At 32.8% G+C, this 27,650-nt stretch overlaps 3 protein-coding genes across 4 annotated transcripts; 1 reads left to right on the forward strand and 2 right to left on the reverse strand.

The window, feature by feature from the left end:
- Positions 1-2,261: 2,261 nt before the first annotated feature.
- LOC128188525 (beta-1,3-glucosyltransferase-like) lies at positions 2,262-10,493 on the reverse strand. 2 transcript variants are annotated; one of them, XM_052859626.1, is made up of 14 exons: positions 10,362-10,493; positions 9,925-9,990; positions 9,615-9,730; positions 9,321-9,400; positions 8,957-9,065; positions 8,590-8,726; positions 7,622-7,685; positions 6,453-6,572; positions 6,261-6,330; positions 5,770-5,883; positions 5,502-5,604; positions 5,165-5,290; positions 4,607-4,754; positions 2,262-4,429 (listed from the first exon to the last, which is right to left on the reverse strand). In XM_052859626.1, the coding sequence occupies exons 1-14, from the start codon at positions 10,405-10,407 to the stop codon at positions 4,241-4,243; spliced, it is 1,488 nt and encodes a 495-aa protein (XP_052715586.1). In that variant the 5' UTR covers positions 10,408-10,493; the 3' UTR covers positions 2,262-4,240. The 2 variants fall into 2 exon arrangements, with proteins under 2 accessions (XP_052715586.1, XP_052715585.1); XM_052859625.1 differs by having other exon boundaries at positions 9,925-10,008; positions 10,362-10,463.
- On the forward strand, positions 10,475-20,470 carry LOC128188523 (uncharacterized). Its single transcript, XM_052859624.1, has 19 exons — positions 10,475-10,622; positions 11,093-11,231; positions 11,478-11,738; positions 12,916-13,050; positions 13,591-13,720; positions 13,817-13,916; positions 14,008-14,116; positions 14,409-14,501; positions 14,832-14,977; positions 15,094-15,162; positions 15,474-15,558; positions 15,744-15,849; positions 16,064-16,126; positions 17,628-17,718; positions 18,044-18,136; positions 18,228-18,274; positions 18,395-18,570; positions 19,026-19,123; positions 19,642-20,470. Exons 1-19 carry the CDS (start codon positions 10,551-10,553, stop codon positions 19,795-19,797), a joined length of 2,169 nt encoding a protein of 722 aa, XP_052715584.1. The 5' UTR covers positions 10,475-10,550; the 3' UTR covers positions 19,798-20,470.
- On the reverse strand, positions 20,293-27,111 carry LOC128188522 (serine-rich adhesin for platelets-like). Its single transcript, XM_052859623.1, has 5 exons — positions 27,015-27,111; positions 25,027-26,813; positions 23,383-24,963; positions 22,109-22,196; positions 20,293-21,891 (listed from the first exon to the last, which is right to left on the reverse strand). The coding sequence occupies exons 1-5, from the start codon at positions 27,109-27,111 to the stop codon at positions 21,713-21,715; spliced, it is 3,732 nt and encodes a 1,243-aa protein (XP_052715583.1). The 3' UTR covers positions 20,293-21,712.
- Between the last annotated feature and the right edge of the window lie 539 nt (positions 27,112-27,650).

Here is a 27,650-nt window from a genome sequence, read left to right on the forward strand (position 1 = left end):
TAACACTCAAATATGGTTAGTAAATAAAAATTGTAAACAATTAAACACAAGAAATCATATTGACGCAAGCGTCAAAAGGGCCGCAAAAATATATATAATTGTTGTATGAATCATTGGTTGTTTACATAAACACACACCACAAAGAAGAAAATAAGAGTTGGTTGTACTAATTTTAATGGTAAATTTTAGTATACTTTCAGCAACTTGTTTTGAAGTTTAACATTTTGCTATATTATCATAAAGTTTAGAGTTCCTTACTGTTTATATGATTTCAAGGGACCACGTGATAAAATAGAAAGTCAATTCAAATTTTCATTTCTGTCATATTTTTGCGTAACTTATTGATATGGATGTCATTTCAGGATATTTTCTACCACATTTTACATAGAAATATAATAAATACACACACAAAGTCATTTTACTTGACACGGCACAAAGAAATTCAAATATATCATTTATATAAAATTTAATGACATTCAGGTCTTTAGTATATCAGGTCTTTAGTATGTCCCGCATACCGATCCCAATGTTTTGAAAAGAATGAAGAACACCGAAATTTTCCGAATAGATACAGTCTCGATAAAAACGCGCCAAACACGACAATCCACAAAGTATGACCCATTTTTCATTTACGAGTAAAACAAAAAATGTGTGATATTTTTTAAAAGGCATAACACATATTTCTACATGCAAATTTACTTTTAATTCATATAAAATAAGCATAATAGTAATTCTATTAAAAAAGAACTATCCCGCAGAAACGCAGTAACAAAATCTAAATGTATATCAAATAACGGACCGCCTTCCGGCGGCCCGTAACAAGAAACATGCACTACATGACTGTATAACAAATAAAGATCACTATTTATTTTATCGAAATGAATCATATATATACATGTATATGCCTACATATTTCCGTCAGCGATATCAAACTCTATTTAAACTGAATAAACTCGAGAAAAAATGCCGAGCATCTCAACAAAACCTATTGCAGTAATCTACCATTACGCAAAAGATAATGCCGAATTACCGATAGAATGAATTGTATTTCAGTACCCCTACATCAGAATTTGCTTAATTTGCGCAGGTAAACAGTTAACTGTTTGATTTACCGAAGTCTCTGTTTGATTTGATATACGTAAAAATCACGAAATACAGACGATAGTTTCCAGGTTACAAAGCATAAATAATGAAAACGAAACGAAAATCAGAACAAGCTAATACCAACGTCATGTGTGAAAACTGTCAACTCATTGAAATATTTAGCCTCAATTTACTTTTTTTGATTTACCAAAATCGGCACCAATATATTTTGCATGTTCATACGCGAACTGTTGCACAACAAGCAAAGTCATCATAGTCAGATCGACAATTTTTCGTATAATGTCATGGCTGCTTTAAACAAAGAACCTCGTTTCAGAAGTATGGAATACGAGTCTTGGTAAAATGGGTATGCAAACCCGGGCCGTGGCAAAATAAAAGCCGGGGCAAATCGGCAATCGTCAATTCCAAATACGCATTATTTTGCAGCATTATTCACAGCGAATACAAATATACAAGTCCATCAAATATCCTGAAATTTAAATGAGATTGGCAGATTAATAACTGCCAATCTTTTGTTTTGCCCAGGCCAAGTCTTGCCTACCCATTTTACCGCATGCCGAACCCGAGGCTATTAAACTGATTGAAACACGCCTTTCCTACATTATTATTTTTGTAATAACTCAGATTTGAAACAGAATTACCCCTTAATTTTTGCAATTTATATTTTCCTTCCCATAAGGATAATTTATGCTAAACTACGTTGAATTTGCCTCAGTGGTTCTTGAGAAGAAGATTTTTAAAAATGCACCCCCCTTTTTCTACAGTTTCAAGGTTTTCTCCGCTTTGAATACAGATCGGACTTTTATTTCTGCAATTTATATTCGCCCTCCCATAAGGATGCTTTGTGCCAAATTTGGTTAAAATTGGATAAGCGGTTTTAGAGAAGAAGTTTAAAATGTAAAAAGTTTACAGACGGACAGACGGACGGACAGACGGACGACGGACAAAATGTGACCAGAATAGCTCACTTGAGCTTTCAGCTCAGATGAGCTAAAAAAAGAATGTCCAAATTGACAGAAAATATAATAAGTGGATATGGAACTTCGTTTGCAATCAGAATGGATGCTGAGATGGGCATCACAGGGGATTACACAGATCAGTTTGTACTGGTCACTGTAATTCAATGCCTGAAAATGAACTAACAAATGACTACAGCATAAGAAGAAAATAAGTTTTTATTCCAATAATTTAACATCTATATCAATTCTACTTCTATTCCAACCAATCAGGATTTGAGTTTGCAGCTGCTTACAAACAAATGGTATAAAAATCGAGACAGTTACAGTTACAGACCATACAATATTGGGACTAAACTATTCAGTGTTGATGGGTGAAGTGAACAGACATAGACCAAAGACGTTCAGTAAATTGAATCATTTGAATGTTTAAAGAAACAGTGGGTTAAAATGTAAACACTCAGTCAGATTATCATTGCTTGCATGTCATTAAGCACAGTTTTGTCCTTTCTCTTACATGTAGATATGAATTTCGGAAAACAGTGAGCAGGCACATACAGGTACAATGTATATATACAATGTAGTACATTGATTAATTTGTGCCCAGCGTTTTAAATTTTTTTTTTATATGGTTATGCATGATATCAGTATTTAAACAAGAAACAAAAAAGGTTTAAAGCAACAGATATGCATGTACCAGTCTATATAAATTTTGATACATTTATAATGTAATGCTTGGTGTACACGATTATTTGAATGTATATACAGATATTACCGGTAATTTATAAGAAATAATAATACTGTTATCAGAACAAGAAACAAAGATGAATGAAAATTTTTAGCCAACTATTTCCAGCAGACCCTCCCCCCCCCCCCAACAATTCCCAGTTAGATACAGGATTCATTTGATTAATAAAAGTACATGTAGAATTTAATAACACAAAACATTCAAAACACACTCTCCACCTGATGATAATTTCAAGGCAATTGTCATATAACCCACTTACATATTCAGGTAATCATAACTTCTTTTTCATCATAACAAAAATGAAACCAACCTCGGCATGTACATACAGGTACCGGTATACACACAATGTAAAATTGCATAGTTTAAATTCATTAATGTAAAAAGATGTTTTCATGGATTGAATTATATAGATGTACATTAAGCCAGAAATGAATTTCTATAGATGCATAAATATTTTGTTTTTACATCACTGGCTCCAATTTTTTTTACGATCTCTCTTTTAATTTATTTTTGCATAAAAGTTGGGTTTGGGCTAAGATATCGCAGCTTCATTTACTGTGGAATGTTACATCCAACCACACAAATGGTGCTCTCATGGCAAAATTGCATAGTGCAGAAAATGTATATCATTATAAATTCATGATAATCACATCATTATACAATTCATGATAAATACTAAAGTTGTAGAATTGACTACAAAATAATGTCTCAATGAAAATTGATAATCACACTAAAATCTCGCAAAGAATATTCATATAAAAAAAAAAAATCAGTGGAAATCAGAATGGGTATGATATTTGACTTGTGCTTTGGCAGTTTGATTTGGCAACAAAAAATATATAACAAAAACTTAAAAAAAAATTAAAATCTAACAATAAGATATGATCCTTCTCTATTCAAAACAGAAGAATTCACACAACAATAAAATATCATAAACGAAGATTCAGATAAAACGGAGATTCTGTACGATTAACATGACACATTTCTATTTCTGAAATTTTTTAAAAAGATCAGTAACTACCCTTTCACATGATTGTCTTTGGAATTCTTTCAAAGTAAAAATATACATGTGTAAACAAACAAATTAATACATAATTTAGAGTACTGTGTGTCAATCATTTCTGAGACATGAGCATCATAATTTTTTAAAAACATAAATCACTTTTTATGATAGGAAATTTTCTTCACATGATTAAAAAGAAAGCAACAATTTAAGTGCATTGTGTTTGATTCCCAAGACAAAACTAATTTCATGCAACACTGATTAAACATTTTCTATTCAATTATCTACCACTTTATCATGATGTTCCTCATTCATTTTCAAGTGACTACCACTTTTTCCAAATATTTCTCACACATTTTCTATTCAATCAACTACCACTTTAGTTCCTGCTGCTCTTCGTACAATTTTAATTCAACTGTATATAATACCCTATAGTTCCTCATGCTCCTCGGCGGTCCTCTCTGTTGAGGAATTGTCCTTGTCTGTCTGTGTGTCAGTGTCTTCTGGCTCCTTCATCAGGTCAGCATACACAGCCCTGGGGTCACACATCCAGTGTTTGTGGAATGATAAAGGAGTTCTAGCAGCTAAGAAATCAGCACTGTAATCCATGGGCCGAGCCTAAAAATCAGAGATTAATGAAATTGTATGAGTTATTCGTAAGTTTTTGAAGATAGATAGAAAATCTGACAGAAAACCAGGACAACATTGTAATATTGCATTGTTCAATCTTCTGAGGCATTAAGTAAATTTTATGTAAGGAACACCTGACAATAAGTTCATTTGAAATACATGTACCTGGTGAAAATAAGGACTATGAACCAAACTGATGTCTAGTCGTTTGTAGCGCATCCCCAGAGTCATGTCGTCCGGAGAATCGTCTGCATGGCAGTCGGCCTCCCCATTTGTCACCAGCTGGTTAATGGCTTCTCTGCTGAACACCATTCTGATGAAAAAAGTATCAAATTCTAAGTAAGCTTGATACCTGAGTAACACAGCAGATCACTTTATCAAAGAGATTTAAACTTTGTATTAGTATTAGTTAGTACCAGTATTACTAAATTTTGATGCAAGATATATTTTTCAACGACCACTGATAAGAAGTTTGATTTTTAAATACATGTTTGATAGATAAAACAAAGGTCAGGATTTCATTTTGATGGGTTGAGAGTCTTGTACAATAGCACATAAAGTTTTTATTAATTGAATACAATATTATATCAAGAAGTTGGTAATTATCTTTAATTCATTGAAATCAGAATTAGCTTGTTCAGTGAAATGAAATGAGAAACTGTTGCTCCACATCACAGGATTTTTGGACTTGATGAATAATAAAATGAGTCCCTATATACTTACCCTCCTCCACCTGTGATGTAGGTGTACCCCCAATTCTTCTTGGCCACAGAGTAACCATACACCTCACCCAGGTGAACTGGTTCTTTGGGGTCATAGCAGGCCAGCAACTTCCGAAGCCGCTTCAAGCTGAAATGACATCCGCTCACAAAACTGAAAATGTCTTTGATAGTGCATACTGTGATATGTCTTTTGACTTTGAAAATTTTCGTTAACTCTTTTTTAAAATCTTTAACATTTAAAGCTTTTCAAGACCATATCACACATCTTTCAAACTGCATGGTTACCACAGCTTGAAAATATTTCATATTCTCTGAAGCATCACTTAAATTGTGTGTACTTGATAATGGTGTCATCATCTGCAATCAGGAACCAGGAGACTTTCTCAAATTTCTTTTCCTTCAGCCATCTCCTTAGCATGGCCATGGTCTTTCCGCAATGTCCTGAAAAGGTTGAAGAAATTCCATTTATCTCACATCTACAGTTTCATAAATGTACATCAAATGCATGAACTGATGGATGTGCATAAAGAACTATGTCCTACAAACATATATACCATTATTCTATGATACATGGAGAATATTACTCAGCTGTTTTGAGAATCTAACCTCTCTCTGTATTAGGAATGCCCAGGCTGATGGTGGGGATTGAGGGGTCCTCCTTCTCACTGAAATACTCAATGTTCTTTGTGTCCTTCCCCCATGTTTCTTTCACAATGGACACTGAAACAAGTATTCAAGAAAATCACTGAAAATCCAAAATGGGAGGTAAATATATGCTTCAACAATGAAAACCAACACATATGAAACTCTTAAGGATGTTGCTAATGATAATATTGGTCATACAAACGATTTTCTGTTATTTACGTCCAACTATGCTAGCTTTATAATCTTTTATAATTAAAAGACAGCCTTACATATACATGTTCATGTAAATACAAAAGTTTTCCAAGTATCAGATTTGAAACTGCTGAGTGGACATTAAGTATTTTTCTGTCCACACATTTACACCCTAAAATAATATTTTCCCCTTTATATCAACTACCATATAGCACAAGCAGTTATAATTTACCAACTGCATGAAATCAAATTTGCTTTACCTCTTTCTTCATGAAATTTCTCACAGGTTTTAACTCCTACAGCAAGATTGTCTTCAGAAATCTCAGGACCCTAAAATACATGTAGTAACAATAATATTCATAATCAAAGTCAAATGTATACCATACATTACCCCTCCTAAATCAAAATTCTGAACAAAAGGATTATTGTTTTAACAATTTATATGTACTAACACAGTCTGGGAATTTCATAGGGTACCAGGATGCACACTTCTCATTGTGGTCAAAGGTACATAACTCTGGTACTTCTGTAAGATCCACTCCTTTTCCTCCATTCTTTATCACCATAGCTAGCTGTCAAAGAAATATTAATTAGCCTGATCACATTTTAAAGAGATATGAGAATTAATCTTGATCATATGAACAAAATACATGGAAAAAATTGTTTCATAACAAATTTGAATTTTGCAATGAAACAAATAAAAGACTGAAATTTTTGGAAAACACATTATAAAAGAGGTGGGCAAGACTGATTTGATTTGAACATATTTTATTGTGTAAGTAACACAAAAGGATCGGAAACAAGTTCTTACAACTTACAAGTTCCTCTCCTAATGATAATACATACAATATATTCAATTGTCATAGTACATGTAATATTACATGTTACTTATAGTTATTGACTTTATAATAATTAAATTCATGGACATACATTTACAAAGTAATTGCAAATATATAGTAGATAACGTTAATGTACAGTATAGAAAGCAAAAGCAAAAAGGAATTTAATTATTAAATCTTCCAGACTCATTAATGAACTTTTGAACTGCTGGAAAAATAAAGCAGTTTGTATTGTAAGACAAATTGTCACTACCCCAAAGAAGCAAATGTGAGTTAATTAAAATTGTTTCATCAAGCCTATTAAAAAGTAATTCAAAAAGATTGTTTCTTGCATTTACATAATTCTTGCATACAAAGAAAAAGTGATAAACATCCTCCTTTTGACCACAAATACAATTGGGTGATTCAATAATGTTTCTTCTATACAGATCATAATTCAAAATACAGTTGTGTCTCAACTTGGTATGTAAAATATTAATAGTGCGTTTACCAAATGAAAAATATTTTGGAGGTTGAGGAATACTTTCAGTAATGTTTTTCTTGAATATGTTGAGAGACGTTGCTTCCCTAACTTCTAATTTGAGAGAATTCCATTTCCGAATGGTGTCAGGTACAAAAGATTTTTTTAAAGTTCTAATCTGCTGATTGGAACACTATAATTTTCGCTAAGACTTGCTTAAAAGACAGCATGTTAGGTGTTTTCAAAGATATCATTATAGCCATGATTTAGACTGGTAAATAGCCAGGTGAGCTTATATGGAAATTATAAGAGTCTGTCTTACCTCATGTTTGGGATCTATGGTAAAGTCTGATCTAACAGAATCATCTGGCCATCTTTGTCCAACACTGTCAAATGCAGATTAAGAGGTCATTGGTTTGAACATATTTTATTGTATATATGATATACAAAGGGTTCGAACACAAGTTCTTGCAACTTACTAGGTTCTCACCCAATTACAAGTAATTTGCAATTGTCATAAAACATGGTACAGGTATATACACATATATCGAAAAAAAATGGTAAAGAACAAAATAGTATACTTATGTAAATCTGCGAGAATTGATTATAAAGTTCTGCACAGCTGTGAAAATTCTAACATTAGTTTTATAATCTAGGTTGTCATTACCCCATAGTAAAGTATGCGAATCTATTATACCTAAATTTTGTATTTGGAATAGTTCATTAAATAAGGTATTCCTTGCATTAGAAAATAGTTTGCAAACAAATAAAAAATGATATACATCTTCTTTCTTTCCACATATGCAATTTGGAGAATCAACAATATTTCTTCTGTGTAAATCATAATTTAGTAAACAATTGTGTCTTAATTTTGTATGAATGTATAAGAGGTCATTAAGAAAGAATAAATTACCGGTACCGGTAATTTCTCCCTTCAGATGAATATGTAAATAGATAAACAATACATGCATCTATCTTTTTTTAAGGGAAATATGTATGCAAATTTTGCTTCCAACAAAATCACTCAAGAATTTCAAAGTTAGAATATCTTCAAATAGTCTACGTAAAATTCATTCAATTTTAAAACAGATTTCTAAGTTAACAGTTATTCAAAATAAAAACATAGGTATAAACACATGTATAAACAAACTCTTCCCCAACAGCAATCCTATATATCAATTGCTAGTATTTTCAGAAAATAAAGCACAGCTCATCACCAAAGACCCACAGTTGGTCTGGCTTTGAGTATAACTATAATCACTATTGGTGTTGATTTGTTTGTTCTTTTACCTCATAAACAAAGCTCTGCTCAGGGCAATTCCAGCACCAAAGTCCGGGAAAGCAAAGGAATGGGGGTTATTAGCATGGGCAAAATGATGAATGATGGTTGCTTCCCGATCACGTAGAGCCTTACCCAGAAAGTACTCCTAAAATTTAGCAATCAAAATCCAATGTTCATAATCAGCTTATACATGTATCTTGGTAATCACTAGCAGTAATGATTCAAATCACAGTGTCACATAAGAGAGGGTTTTACACAGAAGTTCCATGGTTTGTTTCCTTATCGACTTTTCTACTTGTACAATCAATGTTCAGTGTTAAAATCAATAAATCAATAAATATTGTTTAAACTAATTCAGGTGATATAAATTTAAACCTTGTTTGGTTCATGTTTGACCAGAACTTCCATCAGTTTGGATAGATCCAGTCTTGTCTCCTCTTCACATATAAAAACCCAAGAAGAATCTTGAAAGTCTTTAGCAAACCTATGTAAAAAAATATAAACATATTCTATCATTGTATTTTTTTTTACTCTCTCTCTCTCTGGAAATGGTAATAAAAATTAATGCTGTTCGAAGGATGTTGTTTAGATTTAAAAAGTACTTACCAAAGTAGTAATTTAATACCGGTAATATGTTAAAGCTGTTTAATTATATCACTTCTGCATGTTGGTGTTCAAAATCAAGGAAATTAATATACATAGTACATGTACTGGTATTATCCAGCAGAGTTGTACTTACACTGGTAGAAGAGGTAGAACTGTGAATGCTCCTACGAGATCCCAATGTTCATGTGTGAAGTACAGTTTAGGTTTCTCATCCTAATTGAAAACAGTTACATGAACATACATGTAAAAATAATACGGTAAATGCTAAAACAAAATGACAACAACTTTTTCTTTCATAGGCATTTTAAGAAGTACATATAATAACAAAGTCCAACTCAGAAAAAAATTCCTTGCATTAAAGAGCTCAAAATGTGGTTATTTTGAAATCCTTTAAAAAATTATATGTTAATTGCATCCATAAACATACCTTAGGTAGGTGCATTATTTGATCTTCAAAATGTTTTTTGAATTCTAAGGACCTCTTTTTGTGATAAGAGTTTGGCTGACTGATGACAACAAATCGAACATCCTTCAGACTCAAGCCTTCAAAAAAGAGTTCATTATCATCATACATGTTGATTGTAACAGCATGAATAGTGGAAATACTACAACTGTTTTCCAATTGTAAAATTCCATTATACTTTTAAAGTAAAACGCACAATAATAAATCATTTATAAATATGTCTGATTGTAAGTGAGCACTGTTGAAAGTATTTAAATTAAGAAAAACAATTCACCTTTAGGTTTTACTTTTGCAAATTTTTCAGGTTCTTTCTCATCAACAGGATCATCTGCAGCTGCAACTAAAATCAAACCAGGACCTACAAAATTTACATGTATATTCTAAGTACAGTGTATATTAACAAGTCACAATTCTTAGAATCTCAATCAATTTTAACTGAGAACAGCAGATGCCACATCATGTGCATCATGTGCATGGTGGCATTTTAATTGAGTGCAACGTACTAACAAACACTTAACATCTAGTAGATTGCGACATCTAGGCCTTACTTTATCAATGTATTGGCCTATATGCAGGCTATAAGCTGATGTGCATGTGATTTAGAGAGAACTATTTACTTATAAATGTCTCTGCTTTGCCATTAGACAGCTGTTAGAGAGAATTGTGTACATCAATGACAGAAATCACCATGCAATATTGTGAAAAAATTACCAATGCTAATGAGGAAAATCCACGGTATTAATTTGACAGGTATCATTTTCTTCTGCTGATCGCTGTCGTGGCTTTTCCTCACAATACCAAACCCCCAAGTAAAGCGGTTGCTGATTCATCAAACAGAAGCTAATAGCCAATCAAATCACTTCTAACAAATGAGACCCTCGCACCAAACATTGTTTACAAATGGCTACTGGTGGTCCACAGGGATATCCCAAATGGCTTTTAAACTGCAAACAGGGCATCACCGATTCAAAGGTAGGGAAAAGTTTTTTATTTTCATGAATTACTAGTAGTTAAAGTTATTTTAAAAAACAATACTTCCAAAAATATGGATATTTGAATGTTAAATTCGATTGAGATGGTGACTGCGCATTCGATCAACAGGTGTCTTGGTATTGCGGCAGGAATTCAGAACATGACATTATTTTCTTATATTTTTAAAACAAATATATTATCAAAGTTTGTGATGTTAGCTGTACCATTTTAAATTGAACGTTTTGTTTTGATATTTTAGTATTGCACTTTTAAAAGCATATTCAATACAGTTTGTAGGTTCCTAAATTAAAATTAATACAGTGCAAATACTTAATTTACACAGCATATGTCTCATGAATCTTGTAAATATATCTACAAATCTATGTGGTTTAAAAAGTTTTAGTTTTAATCATTGTCACTAATATAGGAATATGGGACTGTGTTAAAATGTTTATATTTTGATACGATAGGACTGGAATGTCTTTGTGAGAGAGTTACATGATGCCATACAGCAGCAGCTCACAGAGAGCCATGTCCAATACTTCAGTGATCTGTCTGAGGCAGAGAAAGAGCTATTCATGCAGAGGGCAACCAAAGCACTGGAAGGAGGTAAAGCTTGTAATTAGTTGCATATCCATTACATCTTAAAACAATTTCATAAAGATTAGAATACCTTTGATAAAAGAAGAATTGAAATTTAATGCAGTTAATAAATAAAGTATTTTGGTTGCTGACATTTCCTGTTTAAATACGAGCTTTTATTCTATATGTTGTACACATATAATGTACCTTGAGTAATTTATGAATTTTATTTTTAATTTAAAATCTTGTATACCCCCCCCCCCCCCTTCACAGGGACCTCATACAATAACATGATGAAGAAGGTGTCAGTGGTTATGGATCAGAGTTTGAATGAGGAAGTGTCCCGACAGTTACTAGAGGAATCTCCGATGGACACAAAATCTGATCTAATCATAGAGAGTGCCGAAGAAGGGACACTTAGTTTGCTGAAAAAGTGGCCGGATATGAAGGAGAAACTACAAGTCTGTTTAAATCAGCCACTCCCCACTCAACTACGGCAGGTTGCATGGCGACTTTATCTCAGTGATACGAAAGGTAGGAAAATTATTGGTTTCATAAGTGATTGTTTGATAAGTTTTTATTGTTTATCAATTTTAACTTTTTCACAAATATGCTGAACAACAAGTTTTAAAAAGGTATCCAAGTCAAAGATATTTTTTTTTAAAAATGCATATCTTTAACATGTGAATTTGCATGATTACAAGTTTTTACTACATGTATTTAAAAGGTCTGTGATTAAGAAGCAAATCTCACTGGGATGAAAGCTAGCTGATTTTAGCATATTTACATATCAGCTTTCCTAAATGAGAAATGAATTCTTTATTGTACAGTTTAATTAATTCTTATAGTTACAAGAATACAAATCACTAAACTTTTTGTACATTAGATTGACATTTTCAGATATATTCATGATAATTTAAGTCATCAAAATAATTAAGAGGGAAATGACTGAAATATGTATAAAATTCATTAAGATGAATTGATGGACAAAGAAGCACAAAGAAAGGGATAAAATGTTGTATGGTGATTAAGATTATATGTTAAAATCACAATTGCTATTTGTGTATGATGCAGCCACAATGTAATTAATATATGCATTTTGCTTTACTCTGTTATGTATTTACCATAACATTCAACAATTCTATGATATGCCCTTATGTCTGCTTTGCTTTGTGTTAATGCCAACATATCACAGCCTCCTGGCATGAATTGTTATTACTGTGAGTATCCATAGTCAGCAATATTAAATTGGTTGTGTTTACTGTTGTAATACTTGTAGAGTTTCTCAAAGTAGGTACACTTAGAGAGAGAGAGAGAGAGAGAGAGAGAGAGAGAGAGAGAGAGAGAGAGAGAGAGAGAGAGGAGAGAGGAGAGAGGAGAGAGAGAGAAAAGAGTTATCATCTCTCTGGAAATGGGAGAAAGGAGAGAGAAAGGACATAGAAAGAGAAACTCAATTTTCTGCTTTTCCATTTTTTGTATGCACATTTCTCAGTGTTGTATTTTAAATTGAATGAATATAAATTTTCAAATCAAATATAATACCAGTGTACATACAGGTAATAGCAATTTAATCTGAAATTTACTAGTATGCCTGTAAATTCTACTTGTTATAAAATATATTCAATGCTTGCATGGCTTATCCTTATAATCATGAAGCATGAAATTTTGATGACACATTCAAAAATACTCTTTTACATTCTTTTTTTTTCAGTGAGGAAAAAGTACATTGATTTGTTAAACACCAACCCAAGAGCTGCCATATCTCAGTATGATTACGAGATATCTCAGAAATGTGACCAGCTCCTGAACTCGGAGCCAACCTTTGCTGACCTCAAAGGATCTGTAGGTAAGGATGTAAACAAATAGGGTGTCCAATAAGTAGCACAGTGGACAAGGCTTTTGCTTCTCACTGCTCTGTGACCCATTGATTTGATTGGCAGAGAACAAAGGTTGTGATGGTCACCACATTGGACACATGGGTCTCAGAATCCTCCCACATCAATGACCCCCCTTGCGCTACCATCCCATCCAACGAGAGATACTAATTTAAGTTGTAGAACTTAATCATTGTAAAATGAATTTCAGTTCAGTTCAAGAATGTATACAACTGATACAAAAGTACCCATCCTTAATGTTCTTAACAAACTTGTTTTAAATTATAATCATGTGTATAATACCATATGGATACCCTTAAATGTATTAAAAGTAAACTAGAAATACTGGTTCAATTGTATTTATTTTTACTTTCAAAGCTCATAATCAAGCTAATTGGATGGACAGACATTTTCTGATGATAATTAAACTCAATCTCATATACGTTTTGTCTGATTTTATAACAGATAATGTTCATGCAATAAAATTGTTAATTAGTTTCGTTTACTATCAGGTAATTTCTATGGAATGAAGGCAGTCCTCTCATATCACCACTCATCTCAGAAAACCCAGAACAGACTACGAGATGTCGACCATTTGTTGGTTGTACCATTTGTAGAAGTGGCACGCTCAAGCATGCCTAAGTAAGATAACTATAATGGTTACTTATTTCATCAACAGTAAACTAAAAAAAACCATGTTTTTTCCTCAATTTTGATTTATATTTTTATTTACTACAGGAAAGAACCTCCTTCAGGAAGAGTTGTTGCCCTTTTGGTTGAGGAGTTTGAAACATTTATGAAACAGCGCCCTGGTTTTGTGGAAGATTCTGGATCAGAGGTAAGAAAAAAAATTTGTCCAAGAATTTATTCTTGTTGTATTCAGCAGTAAATAGGGTGATGTATTTCATACATTGACTCTTTTTTTGCAGTTACACAATGAAGAAGTTAGAGCTTTCATTGATAAAGTTGCCACAATGCTCACTGCTAAATATCCAGAGTCTGTGAAAAACATTGTGGAAAAATTCAGTCCTTCAAAAGGTCAGAGAAATCAAATACTAGTAAATGAATTGAAATGGAAAGAGTTCTATTAATTTTCACAGAGATAATCAGTTTAATTTTGCCTCTTGGCTTAATAAAAGTTTGCTTTTGGGTGATGATTTTTTATTGAGTTCTTACCGGTAAATGAAAGTGGAATGTGTGATACAATTTTATCATGTTTCAAACGTCAGAATTATCTTACACCTGACAATGATAGTAATTTATCCAATAAGTGTTATTTCCCTTGTCAAAGGAGTATTGTACCCTAATTGATTTGTATTTATGTTTACAGAGAAGATTGTAGCCACAGAGGCTGGTAATCAGGCTGTCTTGAGAGAAGGGTTAATGGCAATCTGTCGTCCTATGTTACGATCCCTCTTTGTTTGTGAGTCAGGCATCATTCTTGCTTATTATAGCAAAAAATGGATACATTATTATCTAATTCCTTATATAGTTTTACACTATACAGTTGGTTGAGTTGAAAATAACATACTCTGGTTAAACTTACTATTAAAATTTTTTTGATATAGCAAGAGTTTACACTTTACAAATTAGTCAAATACAGTTTTCAGCCAAAAATCATACATTTATTATAAAACAAAATTCAATAAATAACCCCCCCCCCCCCCCAAAAAAAAAAAATATTGCACTTTTTTCTTTCTTGGAAAAATCATACATAACAAGGAAAAAATATTCTACATTGTGTTATTTTCAGCCTACTTGAACCCTAACACTCTACTCTATGTATGGGATAACTACATCATTGGTCTTGATACCCCTGGGTTTACTACAGAATGGCTGGCCATAGTCTTAGTCACTATACTAGCTCTCACCAAGGATAAAATCAAAGAGGCAACATCTGTGAGCTTGGTTTTTAATAAATGCAAATTACGGTACATGTTTAATTCTGCAAATTAATGGACAAGAGTCACAAAGGAGAACTGTTTTATGATTTTATTTTTCTGTTGCTGTTTCAGCCTGCATCTTTAGAGAAAATACTGAAAACTGAGAGCTGCAGACTGACTGTTCCACAGTTCCAGTATGAGGTGATTAATCTGAGCCACTCCATAGATTTATCTAATACATGTATTAACAAATAGATTATGAGTTTGCACATCACATACCCGACTTTATGCATTTCTTTGTATTAAGTTAGATATACCTGCAATCTTTTGTTGCTATTAGCTAAAAAAAAACCAACATACTGTATATACTTCAAATGCAATTTTGAAGTTTAATTTAAATAAAAATAACTGTGTACATGTACTAGTAATATAAGCATTACACATAGAAGTAAGTTATGAAAAAAAATACAATAATACTGAAATGTAAACCAACATGGACTCATTATTTGCAGGTAAAACAGCATTATTACAAGGACCTTTTCTCCATGATCACCAGAGATTCTAAAGCGGCCATTCCTGTACTTGACCCAACTCAAGGTAAACAACCTTAGAAGAAGACTCAGATTGGTTGCAAACTACCACGAAAATACAACATTGTCTTGCAGTCATGCTTTTCTTACTTAACAGAACAGAGATTGACCCTAGGTTTTAAGCGATAAGAATTTGAGACATTTATTGTACATGGTGTATTTATATGGTCTGTCTTGATTTCATATCAACAGCTCAGCACCCTCCCTGGAGACACTGGTACAATGATGTGATCCCGCCCTTCACCAAACCGCAGGACCGACGGAAGGCCCGAGAGGAGAGAGAGGCCGAGAGGGAGAGGTGGGGATAATTACCCTATAAAGTGTAAAACTGTATTGGTTATTGATGTTAATGGCATATACTTAGGATTCAACTAAATTAATTGTTGAAATAAATGTGCTATGTTTAGATTAAATAATAAATAATCTCTTTCTGTGTTCCAAATACAATATATATATATATATATATATATACATGTATTTATGAACCAATAAAAGATATTCTGTAAATAAAGGTTGGCTCAACAACAGAAGGATGCAGAAACTGCGAGGCATGAACAGGAAGCCAGGGACAGGAGGTGAGTCTAACTACAAGAATTGTACTAAAATCATAATATAACTACAAAACAGGAATATTCATTGCAAATTTCATTTAAGAAACAGCTTTTTTCTATGCTTTTTGAAAATGCCTTTAATTTGGCATTTTTGTTTTGTATAGATGATAAATTCTGTTTTAACATTTTAGAAATCCTTTAAATAATGTATGATGTCATAAAGGGATGCATGAAATTTATCATAATTCATTTTTACAAAGAATTTATGTGTACCTGACTTGCACAAAGTGCTTGAAAATAATTAACTGCAAAAAAAGTAGACACTAGTGCAATGTGAAACATATTTTTAAAGAGGGGGCAAGATATATTTGGTTATTTCTCAATTCAGTCTTGTTCTTGCAATTCATACAATCTAGAAATAGACTTAGAGTTTATGGTATCAATTTACCTCAATTTACCAAGTGAGTATGATAGTTTCAATTTTAGAAATTTTGAAGTTATTTGAATTTCATAAAATGTTATAGTTATTGTCCTGTGTTCGTTTTAATTCTTTTGTTTCAACATAGAATGTACTTGAGTGAATACCTTTAATATTTAAAAATTGTGGGCAAAAGGAGGGTACATTAGGCAAAATCAAATTTTTAAATCTCTGAAACATTTACTAAAGTATCTTAAATTTTATGAATAATTTCAAAACGTTTTTGTTATAAAGTTAATGTTACATGTATATGTTTTTGTAATTACATGTACATGTATTTATCTTTAAAAATGAATTTGATTGGTGCTGATTTTGTGTTTTTGTAACATATTTTTATCTGATATTGATTACAGGGAAGTCTAAGTACGCCTCGCACTGTGTACTGTGGAATCATTAGATTTCGTGGTGGCTCAATTTTCGTGGAATTCGTGGTTACCTCTCATCCACGAATTAACATCCTCCCCGAATTATTAAATTAGGGCTTTGAAAGTCATATTCCCTTTTGTAGGTATAAGAAAATACACGAAATTACCTCCCCACGAACCTGTAAAATTTCAGCAATCCATGAAAATTGGCCCCCACGAACTTTAATGATTCCACAGTATTTTTAATCAAATCTAAATTTATGAGCTATAAACTTGGAAAAGTTGTTAGTTTTGACTCACAAATTATTAATGATGATATAAATACTACATGTATTTGTACATGGATAAATACAATTTGAATGAAAAACAGAATTATGCCATAATGCATTTATTCTCTTAGGTATCAAATGCCCAGAAATTCCATTAGAAAACATTGCTGCAATTAATTTTTTGTTGATCTAATATTACACTGAATTTAAAAATAGACATAATTTTGTTATACAAATATATGATATAAACAATACATGTACTTGTACTTGTATATGCCTTGTATTAGATTTATTTTGCCATTCACTTGTAGGTGAGCATAACAAGTTTGGGAGAAATTGAAAACAATTTTTTTTTAGATATCCTTCATCCTTAAACAGCTTTTATAACAAGCGCAATTAACTTAATTTTGCAGAGATGAGGAAGAGGAGTATCTGAAGTTGTCTGCCCTTGACAGACAGAGAGTGGAGATGGAGAGAATTAAATTAGAGGAACAGATACAAGAGGTCAGGGGTCATTTCTCTGTAATACGACATTATGTTTAAATAAAACCATCACTTCTGAAAAATTTATTCTCGCTATATTGGAATAAATCTTCAAATTTGTCCGTGGGAAATGCTCTTGTATGCTCAAACTCCCTCCCTGCAGTTTACATCAACAGTTTCCAAGTCCTCCTATAAACATTATAAACCAATTGTCTGAATTGTAAAAAAAAAAAACCCAAAGAATTAGCCATTAGTCAAATATGTTTTGGACATATGACTTATGGTACATGTACGTACCCCGGTAGTTATTAGTCACTACATGACAAATTTATCTTGTCACTTTCAGGAAAGGAGGCGAAGAGTAGAAGCTGAAAGACACGCATCAGATGAGATCGAGAGACTAAGACTGGAGGTTGCTGCCTTGAAGAACCAGAAACCAGTAAGCCAAGCTATGATTTTCATTAAATCTACATAAATTGATGCGAAGGAATACTAATGAATATTAATTTTTTTTCATTGAATTCTTGCAGCCAACTCCTGCATACAGTCCTGCTCCAAGTGTGTCATCATACATTAGGTATGTCATATCCCTGTTACAGAATCTTTACCTATATTCTCAATTAATGTACTCATACAATACCGGTAGTTTTATGCTTAAATACAATACATGCTGTAATCTACATAAAATATCTTGCAGTCGACAGTTGCTGGCTCCACCCCCATCTCGAGTCTCCAGCCATGTCAGACCTCCCCCGCAGACGGTGGTGGCCGTAAAGAAGGTCAGGACCCCCACCCCAGTACAGACCCCCGTGGAGCAAAAAAATAAAATTGTGGCGGACTTCCTTAACAGAGTGCTATTTGGAATAAACAAAGGTGTGTATAGATTGTGGAATATAGTGGGAATTTTAAATGTAATGTAAGTGGATGATTATTTTTGTGAAAACGCTCGTGTGTTTAGTGTAAAGCATGCCCAATACAGTAATTCCTCATTTTAATTCTGTACAGTTCTTTTCTTGCTTAGTTTATTTTTTCAAGATGAACATACATGAAGAAAGAGTACAACACAAGTTTGATACTCATTATTCATTTAATGCCATCACGGAAGCTACATGTAGGTGGCATAATTTTATGGAGAGTAGTTTCCCTTGAATTGTCTTGAATTTGATTTTTTTTTTAAATGCTCTTTTCATAAATAGGATTGTTTAAAGGATGGCTATGGAGAGTAAATTGATAAATATTTTCAAGTAGGTAGCCATCCAAATGGGGAATAAAGTAACAGAAGTGCTCCTAACACTCACAGTACTATTTACATTTTTCTGTTTTAATAGTTGCACATGCAGAAGATCAGTTTGTAGAAAAGGAAGAACTGGACAAGGCTACGGAGGGGTACCTGGTACAGAATGTCAAAGACATCAAACAAGCTCAGGTGAGATTGACTGAAGGATATGTAATAAAAATCCTATTGAGCACTGAAAACCAGCTTATTGCCTGATTTGAGAAATACAGGTGTAAATGTCTTAAATCTTGTTTTGCCATTTCATCGGTTATTTTTTTATGGAAAATTCCTATCCTTTAATTTTGATATGAATTTCCTATTTTTATCGATTCGATATGAAGTAGAAGAGAGGAGAGGGGTTTGTTTACTGAGAAATTTAAGTGCATTACTGTAGATTTCTAATTAAATGCGAGGAATTTTAAATATGTGTGTAATACCGCAATAAGCACCCCTCACGGATTTTAAAATGTTGTAATTATTTTATGAAATTTTAGAACTAAAAGAAATTAGGATAAAAATTCTGTTTTCGCAATTTCATATTCTTGCGAATTGATAAAATATGACGGGATCGTGGAATTATCCCAGATAATAAAGAACTACTGTAAATAAGGATTTTACAGTATTACTTATTAGTCATAAAACCTATAAATCTTCTTTTGATGTTTCAGAAAGAAATATTTGGCAAACATCTTAAGCCAGGCGAGTTCGACAAACTTTCAGCAAAAGATCAACAAGACAAGAGTGAGGCCATGATCAGACTAATGCAGAAATGGCGAGAGGACAGGAGAGCCAAAGAACTAGCCAGAAACAAGGATGCATTTTAATGTAAACCATCCATCACAGTGCGACGTCAAAGCTTGTGTTGTTCCACCTAGTAGTTCACATACAATACAGAGTAGTGTTCATGTTCACAGGAAGTGCAGAGTAGGGTTCATGTTCACAAGAAGTGCAGAGTAGGGTTCATGTTCACAAAGAACAGAGTAGTGTTCACATTCACAATCAATATGGAGTAGTGTTCATGTTCACAAAATGTATTGAGCATACAATTAGTGTTCATGAACAGAAGGAGTGCATTGTACAATTCATGTTTACAAACAGAACTGCTCAGATATGTTTACAAGAAGCAGTTCAAAGTAGTATTCATGTTCACTCCTTCTCTGCTGGTCAGAGACAAAATTATCAAAGATTTCAGAACACAATTGCAACTTTTTTATGTTTCAAAAATGCATTTATATTGGCCTTTCCTCAAATGTGTGTTCATCAATTTAACGATAAGATCTGGTATGGTCGAAGCTTAGATTTGATTGGGTAAAGCTTCGTAAGGCCACTATTTATCATGGAGCCCAATATTTTATTTGGTTCTGTGGTATCCTGTGACAGATTTGACTTTTATGTGTGTAATGACTGTATTCCGTCCATACCATCAGCTAATGCTTAGATGTCATCTGTAGGATTCTTCGACTTGTAAAACTTCAATAAAAGAATTTAATTATTGAGTCTGTAATGTTGATACAGCTTCTCTTTTTTTTAACAGCGGTAGCAAATGAGTGAATGGATTTTTTCATTAGGATGAATTTCTTTCCTGATAGAAACTTTGTGCCTTTTGATGTTTATTTAAGTGTGTCATACATGAACCCCTAAAAGTAATAATAAATGATTTATTACAATCCATCAACAAAATTCATTAAACAAATTATAGTTTTTAAGTAACGTCATTTATTATATTATTCACATTGTTAACAGTATGTTACATCAAAGAAAGTAATTTTTGTCGTTTTTGTTTATCTGAATAAAGAGAATTGGAGGTATTTCTTTGATTGCAACAACAGAAATTAGAAGCTGAGAGCATGTTCCAATCTCACCGGGGTTTTCCTTTTAATTTCTGGAATTGTACTTTATGTTTTGTTGAAAATTCATTTTCTGGCAAATACTTTTTTATATAAAACATGTAATAGTGAAAGCCCACTTTTAAAGACAACACAATTACTAGTACTAATGAAAATGAAATCAAGAGAAGTGGTTTTAAAGGTAACCCATCATTTATTGAAATCGATCTTATTTTCCTTATGAAAGTCGATCGAGTAATGTTCGGAATTTAATTGACACTTAGATAATGAAATTTACCAACAACTCCAGCACAGCGTCAAGAGAAAACCATAACATGGTTTAGAAATATAAACATGGATAGCATACCCCATGTTAAAAGATTGTTGAATAGCATATAATTTCAATGAATGAACTCAGTGCAAGCCCAAAGTATGTTTATAATTATCCGTCAAAATTACGTATTACTTTACTGATATTCACAATAAACTGGTTTTGAAGTATTATCCAAAAAACATTTGACAGTAAATCGATTTTCAAAACAAGAAGTACCGCGGTATTTCCGTTGTTGGGATACATTTTAGTGAAATGAAAAATACAAAGCGTATTCAATGGAAGATATATCATGGCGCTCTAATCATACGTTGCATACTATTTATAGGTAACACGTTCTACTAACCGTATTTGTCATTATTTATTACGAAAACGATGAGTAAAAATCGGAGTCGATTTTACATTTTTACCAGAGACATAAATTATTTATGTCTCTGGTAAAAAATGTAAAATCAACTATTTAATTTTGTCCTCAGCAAATGACAGTACATGTAATTATCAGACATGAAACTCTCATGTTGGAATCGTGTCTTGAAACATTTGTTAAAGCAGAGACATAAATAACATGTTATTTATGTCTGGTTAAAGACACCGAAAATTCACCGCTGTCCATTGGCCATTTCCACGACACGTGACTGTCATGGCTGATTCTGTGACGTTCGAACTCTTTCCTTGAATGCACTCGTATCTGATTCTTGATCCAACATGAAGCAAATAGTCATTTGTCTCGGCATTTTCTACGCGAGGAGGCACTTTACAATCTAAAAATTAAAGTTACACATTTATGGTAATATATGAAATGAAATTATGGTGTTATATATTATTCTGTATAACATCAGAAATTATTGAAATTACCACATGTAGTATTTTAAATTCACTTCTTATATTAAAATATGTAACTGCAGATTTGTAATGAGCTGAAAATTTGTCATAAATTTATATGTGTCGGACAGGTTTCACGTTATAGCAAGTACTCACTTCCAATGATACACACAGCTCTATTGTGAAGTTCTATACACTGTTCTTGAGACCGACACGTCTTATTTTGACAGTGTCCTAATATAGTCTGCAATCCCAAAACAATTGATAATTAAAACAAACAAAATACTGTTCACATGCTACTCATATGTATTCAGTTTTGAAGGATTGTTATTTAATAGGGGTACGATATTTAATTTTCCTTTGCTATAGGACATATTATTTCCGTCAGACCATAATGGAAAACTAATTATATAATGAAATTAATTAACTTTCAAAGAGAAAAAAATGAAACAACATGGCGTAATTAATTAAGGAATTAATGTCGCTACCGTATTAATCGATGGATGCGTACGTAGACGTTCTCCCAACCAGAAACCACCCTCCGTGTTTACATTGCAACTCTATTTCACGCTCTTTAATTTAATGGATTTGAACTTATTTTCCGATCTTATCTTTGGATCATCGAATTGACATAACTAAATAAATGTTATCAGAGTATTTGTTTAATAGAGATGACAAGTCAACTAAAAACGTCGACTTTTCTGTTTTATAAACACATTTAATTTGTTATAGAACGAATAAAACCCACCAACCCCTAGAACTGGATTCAGATCTTCCCTTTAAATATGCATCAATAATACCAGAAACGATAGAAAGAAATCCATATATCCGGGGGGGGGTTGCATGTGTTAAAAAAAATGGAGAATACGTTTACTTTTCTTGCGTCAGTCATTTTTCGCGATTTGAACTTAAAAAAAAAATACCGGATATAATTTCTACATATTGTATTTCCTGCAATGTGAAAGTCATCGCATAAAAAGTGAAAATTAGATCCGTGCGAAAATTTCACCATATATACGATAGTGTAAACCTTTATTACCTTTGAATTGCATTTTCATATCTTTACGATTTAAAACAAGAATTACAAAGGAACAGTCAATCGAGTGCTACTGTGGATAAACAAAGTTTAAATAAAGAATCTTCTAGCAAAATATATATGTTCCTTTTGTATAGCATTTTTGTTCTCATTTGTCAAACAACCTTTGATACACCAGAATTAAACATTCATATTTCTTAAACAAATTGAACCAAAACATAATAGATGAGAACTTTTTACAGAATTATTAGCCAATAAAATGCATGCTATCTTAGCTGTTTCATAAGCGTAGTAAACGACTGCAGCCATTGCAGAAAAAAATACATAACCTTTTTGCAATTATTGATATAACACTTCAAGATATCGTCGTTTGACAAAAGCATTATAAACATACCTTTGGCCATTGTTGTGATCGCGTATATAGACATCCCTCTCGGAGTTTTAAACTTGGATTGCCAGATGATATTGAGTTTAATTGGCAGATACCTTGGTTCTTCATAAAGTTAACAGAATGGCAATCTACAGTTTTCAAGCATTCCATAACACACATGTAGAAACCAAAACCTTTCTCTTGTTTTATAACGTGTCCTGGTAAAAAGACACCGGCATAGACGTTGACTGTGTGGTCCTTTACATACATGCTGAATGACATCAATTCAGATTCTCGCAGAAAAGGCGATGCCGTTGTTCTAGTTGTGGTTTGGTGGTCCAGAACTGATGTTTGAGAGTTTGTATTTGTCATATCGTCACTGAGACTTTCCGAGAAGTTATCCTGGTGATGGTAACTAGGCTCGGTAAATGCTTTTACAACAGAAGAAGTTTGTTCAAAAGAAGTAACGTTGTTGTCTTCACTGTGTTTAGTAACTGTTGTTACAGTAGAACTTATTGGTTCAGTAGAAATGACGTCATTGTTTTCACTCAGAGTTGTAATTTCCGTAACAGTGGAAGTTGTTTGTTCAGTAGAAATGACGTCGTTGTTCTCATTCAGATTTGTAACTGCCGTAACAGTAGGAGAAGTTTGTTCAAAATAAAAGACGTCGTTGTTTTTATTCAGATTGGTAACTGCCGTTACAGTAGGAGTAGTTTGTACAGTAGCATTAACGTTGTTGACTTCACTTAGATTTGTATATTTTGTAATAATGGGTGTAGTTTTTCCAGTTGAAATGGCGTCGTTGTTTTCACCCAGATTAGTAACTGCCATTACAGTAGGAGTAGTTTGTTCAGTTCGAATGATGTTTGTGTTTTCATTCAGATTGGTAACTGGCGTTAGAGTAGGAGTTGTTTGTTCAGTAGAAATAACTTCGTTGTTTTCACCCACATTGGTATCTGTCGTTAAAGTAAAAGAAGTTTGTTCAGTAGAAATGACGTTGTTGTCTTCACTAGTAAGATTGGTACCTGCCGTTATAGTAGGTGTAGTTTGTTCTGTAGAAACGACGTCGTTGTTTTCACCAAGATTGGTAAGTGCCGTTACAGTAGAAGTAGTTTGTTTAGTAGAAATAACGTTCGAAATGACGTCGTTGTTTTCATCCAGATTGGTAGCTGCCGTTACAGTAGAAGTAGTTTGTTCAGTAGAAATGACGGTGTTGTTTTCAATATGATTGGTAACTGACGTATCAATAGGAGTAGATTGTTCTGTAGAAATGGCGTCGTTGTATTCAGGATGATTGGTAACTGTTGGCAAAATAGAAGTTATTACATTATAAGACGTTTGTTCAGCAGACCTAATGTCGTTTTCTTCCGTATGATAAGTATTAGTTGTGACAGTAGATTGTTTAGTAGTAGAAAAGACGTTGTTGTCTTCCCTATGATGGATAACTGTTGTAACGATAGGTGTAGTCTGTTCCGTTACATTAGGAGTATTTTGTTCATTAGAAATGTCTTCGTTGTCGTCATTGAAACTGGTAACTATTGTAACAGTAGGTGTAGTTTTTCCAGTAGAAATGACGTCATTGTTTTGATTTAGATTGGTAACTGACTTCAAAGTAGAAGTAGTTTGTTCAGTAGAGATGACGTCGTTGTTTTTATTCAGATTGGTAACTGTCATAACAGTAGGAGTAGATTGTTCAGTAGAAATGTCGTCATTCTTTTTATTCAGATTGCTAATTGCCGTAACAGTAGTTTGTTCAGTAGAAAGGACGTCGTTTTCTTTATTGTGATTGGTAACCATCGCAACAGTAGGAAGTACGGTTGTTGAATGCTTGTTTATATTTCTTTCTGTCAATGTTGTATATGAGTTCAAGGGAGTTGATTCTTCTAGTCCAGTTGTACCTGATTCAAATACTGATGTTACAAACGAATGAAACACTTCTGTTTTCCTTGACATACTTTGAGAAGAGGAAGAGAAAGTACTTGGATTTGTGCCTGGTACATTGAGTGATGACGAATCTGTATTGTGACTATCTGTACTGCTTCTCAGAGTTGATATCATATCTGATTTAGTGTTGAATGAAGTTGACAATGCAGTGCTTTTCTCTTCTGTCATCGTTAATTCTTTTATTTCGTTCAATTGTGCTGGTCCATTGTTTTCTCCTGTTGTTATTGATACCAACTCATTACTCTTGCTTGTAGTTTTTTGTTGTAAAGTATCCATGGTTTTATATGTTGTTGATAGAAATTCTTCGTTGGATGTGTTTAGTGTTTTTTGTTTTATTGAGTGAGCTGTGCTAGTTGATTTAGGTTGAAATGAGTTTGTTATTTCTGTTGTTGTCATGATCAATTCTTCTCTTAAAATGCTTGATGGAATGTGTTGAGTTGAATCCGTGTTTTCTTTCGTTGTCATTAATGATTTTGTATGTGGTGTGGTCATTGTCTTTGGTTGAACTGAGAACATGTTTTCATCTGTTGTTCGGAAAAACTCATCTTCTTTACCACCTGTAATCTTTGTTTGTGTTGAGCCCATGATATCTACTTTCGTCATTGCTAATTCGTTTTGTGTTGATCCTATTGTTTCAGTTTGCGTTGATTGTATGTTTTCGTCCGTTATCATTGAAAATTCTTCACTTGGTGTCCCCATTTCCTTGGGTTTTGTTAAGTCCGTTTTCTCTTCTGTTGTCTCAAGTAATTCTTGTTTTTCTGTGCGTGGTGTTTTGGAATGTGTAATGTCCATGTTTTCCTCTGTTGTCGCTGGCAATTCTTCACTTGTTGTGGTTTTTATTTCGGTTTCTGTTGTGAACAATGGTTCTCTTTGGATTGAGGTCATGGTTTTATCTGTTGTCATAGATAATTCTTCACTTTCTGTACTTGCCATTGGTTGTGCTGATATTGAATTATCGACTGTTGTCACTGATAATTCTTTTCGTGTCATGTTTGATGCTTCAATTTCTAAACTTTTGTTTTTTGTTGTTATGTCTGTGTTTGTCGCTGATACCATGTTTTTTACTGTCGTCACTAATAATTTCTCTTTTGCTGTACTTGACGTTTCGGTTTGTGTGAAATTTGAGTTTACTTTTGTTGCAGAAAGTATTTCACTCGTTGTAATAGTCGTTTTGGTGTGTGCTGATTCCGTGTTTTCTATTGTTTGCAAAGATAACGTTATTAACCCTTCTATTGTTTTGCTAGACTGTGTTAAATCCTTTATATTTTGCGTTGTCACTGATGTTTTCCTTTCTTTTGTGATTGCTGATTTGGATTGTGCTGAATCCGTCGTTTCCACTGATTCCATGTTTTTACTTGTACTGCCAATTGATTTAGTTTGTGTTGAGTCTGAGTTTTCTTTTGTTGTCATAGACACTTCTTTGCCAACTGTGCTTATGGTTTGGGGTTGCGTTGAATATATTTCATTTAAATTTGAATCAGTTTGAAGATCTGTTGTATTTAGTCTCCAATCTGTATTGTTCAGATGATAACATTTAAACAGGACTGACTTGGTTAAAACTGTTTTACTATTTTTTTTAAAAAAGCAACCAAATAAAAAAAATTTTGATCAAAATAAAAAATAATTAAATTTCTTTTAGATATACATGTATAATGTTAAACATAATCACTGTTTATTGATGGAAAAAACAAAATAAAGCATAATTAGTTTACCTTCAGAGAAATTTCCATATTCTAATGCACAAGTCATTCCACGAGGAAAATTCTGAAAAAATATAGTATGTACACATAGATAAAAAATTATTCCCATTATTATTGCTACAGAGTGACTTTCCATTTAACAATTGCAGACTACTGCAAAATATGGTAATGAGTGTTTCAGTTTGACTTAAAATCAACCAACCAATCAAATGTTGTGACACTTCAAACAATGACATGTTATTTGATATCCATTCTTATTGATCTCCGACTCGCTCGAGTATATTATTATATCTCTCTATATAGATGATTACGAACTGTTTCAAATTGCTGAAGTAAGATTTCATCTATCAGATGAGTACAATTCAGGGTATGCAAAGATGGAAAGGTGTTTGATATCTTGGAACACCCTCATACGTAAGCAATAAAAATTTTTACCTCCCATTTTTGATTACATTAAAAGTGGAATATGCATGTAAAATGATTAACCAGTAATTATTATATATGACTGTGTATTTGCCCATTATTAAGGCAAAAACAAGATATTGCTTATCAAATGGAAAATAAAATACTATATAGCAAAAATATTATTGTGATCCTGTAAATGATAAAAAGATTATAAGTATTCAATTCATTGAATATACCGGTAAT

Source organism: Crassostrea angulata, chromosome 6 (assembly GCF_025612915.1).
Source record: "Crassostrea angulata isolate pt1a10 chromosome 6, ASM2561291v2, whole genome shotgun sequence".
Lineage (NCBI taxonomy): Eukaryota > Metazoa > Mollusca > Bivalvia > Ostreida > Ostreidae > Magallana > Magallana angulata.

Bases quoted from the DNA above. Each gene is read 5' to 3' on its own strand.
- LOC128188522 (XM_052859623.1), bottom strand. From the start codon at position 27,111: ATGGGAATAATTTTTTATCTATGTGTACATACTATATTTTTTCAGAAT. The intron at 26,814-27,014 runs GTAAACTAATTA...TGAACAATACAG, and splicing joins ATATGGAAATTTCTCTGAAG to ATTGGAGACTAAATACAACA. The intron at 21,892-22,108 runs GTGAGTACTTGC...TTTAATTTTTAG, and splicing joins AGCTGTGTGTATCATTGGAA to ATTGTAAAGTGCCTCCTCGC.
- LOC128188523 (XM_052859624.1), top strand. From the start codon at position 10,551: ATGGCTACTGGTGGTCCACAGGGATATCCCAAATGGCTTTTAAACTGC. The intron at 17,719-18,043 runs GTCAGGGGTCAT...TGTCACTTTCAG, and splicing joins TAGAGGAACAGATACAAGAG to GAAAGGAGGCGAAGAGTAGA. The intron at 18,275-18,394 runs GTATGTCATATC...AATATCTTGCAG, and splicing joins AGTGTGTCATCATACATTAG to TCGACAGTTGCTGGCTCCAC.
- LOC128188525 (XM_052859625.1), bottom strand. From the start codon at position 10,407: ATGATACCTGTCAAATTAATACCGTGGATTTTCCTCATTAGCATTG. The intron at 6,331-6,452 runs GTTAGTACATAT...CATGTATTTTAG, and splicing joins CTATGAAATTCCCAGACTGT to GGTCCTGAGATTTCTGAAGA. The intron at 4,755-5,164 runs GTAAGTATATAG...TTTTTTCATCAG, and splicing joins TACATCACAGGTGGAGGAGG to AATGGTGTTCAGCAGAGAAG.